The sequence below is a fragment of the Impatiens glandulifera genome, chromosome 2, assembly GCF_907164915.1.
Source record: "Impatiens glandulifera chromosome 2, dImpGla2.1, whole genome shotgun sequence".
Lineage (NCBI taxonomy): Eukaryota > Viridiplantae > Streptophyta > Magnoliopsida > Ericales > Balsaminaceae > Impatiens > Impatiens glandulifera.
Window position 1 is genome coordinate 54,536,750 of NC_061863.1, and position 6,366 is coordinate 54,543,115.

The following is a 6,366-nucleotide window of genomic DNA, read 5'->3' on the forward strand; positions in this document are numbered from 1 at the left end:
TTTAATTTAATTTAAAGGATATTATGGAGATATCTAGGGACTGCTTTTAGCTCTAGGGTCTCCTTTTGGTTCAAGACAGGATCTGACTTGAAAAAAAATGTGTCTAAATACATAAAAGAAGAATAACACGACAAAAGGAAAACTCTTAAGGCCTTGTTTGGAGCTAGTTGAAATGAAAATCATATTTTTTTTCATCCAATTTTTGGTTTGAGGATTATTAGAAAAGTTTATATCCGATTATGAACTTTTAGAAGAGAACATAATTAGATGTAAATTCATTATTATTGACATATTTTCATGCAACCAAAATGCAAAAAATGTTTCCAAATAGACCCTTGTTGCAAAAACTGGTTTATATATAATAATACTATAATGCAAAATAAATGAGATTTAAATTATTTATTTTACAATCTGTCAAACCATATTATTAAATTGATATAGTAATAGAATTGAGAGAAAATAGAACTTGCTAATAATACTAATAGGCCATAAGAAACTAGAATGGGGTCCATATATATGGGGCATAAAACAATCATTTCCCCATGCCTATAATTCATTTCGATAAACATATCAACACAGAGAGTCCAAGCAAAAAAGATCTGACCAAGGACACCAAAACAAGTATGGCTAGGAAACAAGCCATCCTTTCACCATTCTCAAGAAAAAAGACAATTTATTTTCTCCCCTTAGGAAACATTCTCAATATGACTATTCCTCTATCAATAACACATTTTTTTCCTCATCATTACTTTCTTCCATCCCTAATTTCCCATTCCCCATTTCTAAGCCACCAATAACTGCCCCAGCCAGCCTCTTAGCCTTAAGTGACTCCCCTTCCCAATCTGTCTTCACCACCACATACATAACCCACACAGCGCACGACACTTGGGCCGATAGAAGCCCATACCAAAGACCGCTGAATCCAACCCGAAGCCAGAAAGCTAGTAAAACAGCCACGGGCGTACCCACAATGTAGAAGGACCCTAGGTTTATCCTAGCCCCTATGACAGGACGAGCCGTGCCACGTAGGACCCCACATCCGGTTGTTTGAGGACAGTTTCCAAGCTCACATAGGCCCATAATCGGTAAAACTGAAGCGACCAAGGAAGTTACCATTTTGTCACGAGTAAATATTTCGGGCCACTTCTCACGGAAGATCACGGTCAATGACAAGTTTAGGAAGCCTATGAGAATAGCACAACCCAGAGCCACAATCGCAGCTAACTTCGCCTTGAAAGGCCGCCCAGCTCCTAGCTCGTTACCAACCTACAAAAGGAAAAAGAAAATTACTTCAACTATACCATTTATAATGTGATTGTTCCATAGTTGTACCATCCATAATCATCTTCAATTATATATTTAACTTTGTTATATCATTTTAATTTTGTATCCAAATAATTTAAATAATTATAAGTATCAAGATAATTTTCAAGGGAGCAAGGGGGATTGAGATTGATCGATTTCATAGGTTGTTGGTATTTCGTTGCATTTTTCCATTACCCCTTAAGGGTGCCTCGTACCTTCGGTTACAACATGTGATCGGGAAGGCAATTCGAGTAGTTAGATTCTAGGAGGAGCTGGAATTTAAGCCCATCAATACTTTTCCCAACTTGTTTTGCATTGCTATTTGCAAAGAGGCATGGGTCGGATCGAGCACTACGAGACTTTGTAGTGAATCTTGAGCGCAACCGTAAAACCTTCAAATACTTCAAATATCCTTCTGTCTTTTCACACTCTGCACTCTAAACACCTTCTCTTTTAAAGAATTAATTATCTCCTCGAATATCTTTGAGCTTGAAAGATTTTTGAGTAACTTCGAACTAGATAGTATTTTCACTCTTAAAATTAAAATACATGATTCAACTACAACTATAATATGGCAATAAAATTGTCCATTCTCTCAAGAGAGTGTAATATTTTAAAGAAATAATTTTCAAATGATTTTATATCCCAATAAGATTGTTAACTCACTCAAGAGAGTATAATATTTTAAGGAAAATAATTTTCAAATGAACCCTATCATCATCTATACATTCCATTTTAGTTGAAAGCCACCTTTGTCGTTTTTCTTCCCATGTCTTTGTTTAGTCAAGTCTTAAATTATGTATTTCCTTACAATTTTATTTCTCAACAAATATTTTCAATGATGATAAAAAATCATGAGATAAAGAAATAAAATTAAGAGTATAATGATAAGGAAGAAGTAAAAATATAACAATTATTTTACAGAATAATGCATTTTACCCTGTTTATGTAAAATTTAAGCCTAGCTAGTTTTATGTGGATCAAATATCTAAATAATTCAACAACATATCAATCAAGTTATTCTCCTATCAAATCATTTAGATTATCAAATAAAATGAAATAAAAAGTTAGTCATTGATTTTTTTAATCAAACACCACCCATTACAAACATAATCTAATCCATTATCAAACTAGGCATTATACAGTCATTAATCTGTCAACTACTATTATTGATTTAATTTGTATTGAATATAAAAATAATAGTGTTACTGCTACTAGGTACAAACAAAGCTCGAAATAAGTGGAAGATGTTTAAAACATAAAAAGAAATTACACATAAAGCATTATCTGATTTAACATCACCCACCCCACCACACCAGGGACCTTCCCTTTTATTATTCCTTCTACATTTAATTTTATTTAGCACCTTCCATTATTACACAATGTTTTCTTTCATCTCAGAATAGAACTTTACTTAGAATCAAACTTAAGTTTTTAAAATAATTTTTATTTTTAAATTGAGTTTTTTTATTATTAATATAAGTAAGCTAAGTACAAACCCCATAATCATATTATCTAATCTATTTTTTTTTTTATCTTTTAGACTAAGTGTCCCTTCATCTACCAATTCTTAGTTTTACTTAAATCTTTAGCATTAGGTTACCCAAGTAATTCTATTTTTTTTTCAAAAAAAGATATTAAAATTTGTATTAATTGGTTTTGTCTAAAGTTTGTTTTTAGCAGGATTAGCCTATCATAACCTATCATAACAATGACTTCTAATCATATAATCATAGTATTACCAAGAATAACACAAAAAAACATATATATTAGAGATACAACAATTAAAAGATGGGGCTTTTATTAGAGAATTATACTTTTATAAAATAATTAATTTAAAAAATGACTATCTTATGTTTAAATTTGATCTAATTATTGAGTAATGGTGAGCCCATTTGATTATTGGAGTCCCTAACTATAAGACCTTTTTTCCAATAAAAAGCAGTGGCTGGGTGGTAACACATGTGCCTAAGAATAAATAATTATATATCTATATATTTTTAAATTTTGTAATGTTTGATAAATATTTTAAACCATAAAGTAGATATTAGAAAAGGGACTAAATCCTTCTATTAAAATGATAAGAGAGTATAGATATTCGTACCCTGGCAGAAACGCAGCCGGCGAGAGCCATTGGAATAGTATACATAAGACTGGTTGTCTGAATAAGTATTCCGGTCGCCGCCACCGCATTCCTCGGAGCCGGCAAGTATCCGGCAAGAACCGTCACAATCTCATACCACCACCACTCCAAACATATACCAACACAACTTGGCACCGCCAGCTTCAACAACTCTCCAATCCCTCCGCCGCCGCCGCCGCCGCCGCCGCCGCCACCGTTCGACGCCTTCAAACACCGCCAATCCCACAGACCCTTAATCCAAACATAACCCATCAAACACACTGCCATATTCAAATTGGTCATCACAGAAGCAACCGCCACTCCTCTTACACCCATTCCCAACCCCATTACCATAACAAAATTCAAAGGCACGTGAAGTGCAACCGCCGCCAGTGTGCAATACATCATCGGTTTTGTAATCCCTTGCGACCTGAGGAATACCCGTAAAGGCTGCAGTAATGAGTTGGTTAATAGGTCAGGGAGAGAAAAAAGACAGTAAGTTGCGGCCATTGAAGTGATTTCACTGTCTTGACCCAAGAATAACATTATTGATTCTAGATTGATCCAAATTAACCCGATTGGTATTATCGCTAGTAATAGGATTGTGATCATTCGGTGGAGGGATACTTGAAGTAGGTCCATGTTTTTATTCCCGTAAGCCTGACTGCAAACGGGTTCAAGACCTGATGCTAGGCCAACGAGAACAGAATAGCCTGTGATGTTGGTGAAACCGATCGATAAAGCGCCGCCGGCGAGTTCTAGGCTGCCTAGATGGCCTAGAAATAGAACGGAAACCAAGGCACGGATGTAGACAAGACAGTTCATCGCCGATACGGGAAAGGCCATCGACCAAAGCTCCTTTAATTCGTCAAGTACCTGGAGAGATATAGAAACGGTCCTTTCGAATTCTAATCATATTTCTCAAAAAAAAAAGCTTGTTTTTTTTCGAAAGTTGACAATAATAACGAAACAAACCCATCTGAAGAAAAAAACATATTGATATTGGGTTTTCAATTTTCATACCTCATCGGAGGTAGGAAGCTTATTAGAGCTTAAACCCGTTGTGTATTTTTCATCCATTGTTGAACTCAGAAGAACACGGCGTGAGAAATAAGCAAAGATTAATCAGTGTTTTTTCTTAACAGAGTTTCAGAAAGCAGTGAGTCTGAGCTTTCAATTGCATTGAAAACGATGGACCGATGATTAAAGTAGACGATGATGTTTCTCTTCAATGAGAGGAGAGAGAGAGAGGCGATATAAATAATGGCGGTGACTGAGAACTTCTTCTAGACTACTGCTGCTAGAAAACAGAGGATTTACATAACTTTATTATCGAAAAATAAGCTTAAATCATTTAATTTTGACTGTAACTGCACACTAGAAATTAATAAAATATTTATTAAGAGGGTTATGAGGTATGTGGATTGTAAGACCAAACAAGAATTTTAGGAAAACAAATCTTAGTAGTAACCATTCAATGGATTGACTCCATATCAAACTGATACAGCATATATAATAATAATATAAAATAGGTTAATAATAATAAAAAAAACTTAAAAATAAACTGCCAAATCCCAATTATATTATATTAATAATAAAAAGACTAAAACAAATATATAAAAATATACTTTAAAATGTGGTTCATAAAAATGGAAAAAAAATGGATGTACTCAATAATATATTAATATTTAAAAATAAAAAAATTGAATTAATTAATTAAAATTATATAATTTTAAATACTCAATCTAAGTTGATTTGATAAATTTCCTTTATTTACTTTAACTCCTGGTTACTAGTTTTTTAATTTTTACAATTTTAGCAAAAGTTTTTTTTTACTCACATGAAAAAAAGAAAGGGGTAACTCTTGCTCTATTTAAAGGCTTTTTTAAAATTAAATTATATAATATTACTTTTAAAAAAATAAATAATTAAAATTGTTATACTTTTATATATAATTATATTAATTAATATATATAATTATAAAATTAAATAAATATAATTTAATATATAAAATAATAGAATATATATGATAGTTGTTTAAATATAATAACAAAAATAAATAAAATAAAAGTGTTACTTTGTCATTAAACACACTCAAAATATAATGAAATTAACCGTCCAAATGCAATAATGTAAACAAAAACATAACAAAAAAAATATAACGTTGACGAGAGTTTAAAATTCTCAAAATTGATTAATATATAAGTTTATCGAACCGCCTCCACCCATCTTTTAGAAAAAAATATATTAAATTAAGTTATAAGTCATTTTATCAAACACGGTATTCACTTTTATCAAATTATTAAAAAAAAACTATATAACTTATCTTTTTCCATTCATTTCTCGTATAAACATATTTTATTTATTTTAATCATATTTTTATTTTTATCTTTTAACTTTAATCATTTTTAAAAGTTATTTAAATATTTAAAAAAAAAATGTGATTTTGATAATAATATTAATAAATAAAAAATATTTTTACTGTAATCAGTTATCAAGATAATAATATAAATATTTATTTATTAAATACAATTATTATTTTTTTATATAAAAATCGTTTAAGCACAATGAAAAAATGACATTAAAAGAAGAAAAAAAATACTTAATAAGTTCATAATTCCTTTAGAATAACGATAAACTCTTTAAAGGCATCTTCAACATCATGGGAATAAAAGAAATCTCTGTTAGTGAAATATCTCGGAGTTCCCCTATCATCTAAACAAATCCAATACTCACATTTTAGACCACTGATTGAAAAGGTTATAAACTTTGTCTTGGGATGGGCAAGGCAACTAAGAAACTGTCTTATGTAGGAAAAATATAACTCGTAAAAAGAGTTATAATGAGAATAATTGGCTACTAGACGCAACAAATAGTCATCACAAAAAAGTTTTGACGGAAATAGACAAAATAATGAGAGACTATATATAGAGTACACA

At 31.2% G+C, this 6,366-nt stretch overlaps 1 protein-coding gene across 1 annotated transcript; it reads right to left on the reverse strand.

Moving 5' to 3' along the window:
* Positions 1–445: 445 nt before the first annotated feature.
* LOC124926734 (protein DETOXIFICATION 54) lies at positions 446–4,593 on the reverse strand. The gene is made up of 3 exons (XM_047467017.1): positions 4,451–4,593; positions 3,410–4,303; positions 446–1,266 (listed from the first exon to the last, which is right to left on the reverse strand). Exons 1-3 carry the CDS (start codon positions 4,505–4,507, stop codon positions 709–711), a joined length of 1,509 nt encoding a protein of 502 aa, XP_047322973.1. The 5' UTR covers positions 4,508–4,593; the 3' UTR covers positions 446–708.
* Positions 4,594–6,366: the final 1,773 nt, after the last annotated feature.

Bases quoted from the DNA above. Each gene is read 5' to 3' on its own strand.
- LOC124926734 (XM_047467017.1), bottom strand. From the start codon at position 4,507: ATGGATGAAAAATACACAACGGGTTTAAGCTCTAATAAGCTTCCTACC. The intron at 4,304-4,450 runs GTATGAAAATTG...ATATCTCTCCAG, and splicing joins AGCTTCCTACCTCCGATGAG to GTACTTGACGAATTAAAGGA. The intron at 1,267-3,409 runs GTACGAATATCT...TTCCTTTTGTAG, and splicing joins CCGGCTGCGTTTCTGCCAGG to GTTGGTAACGAGCTAGGAGC.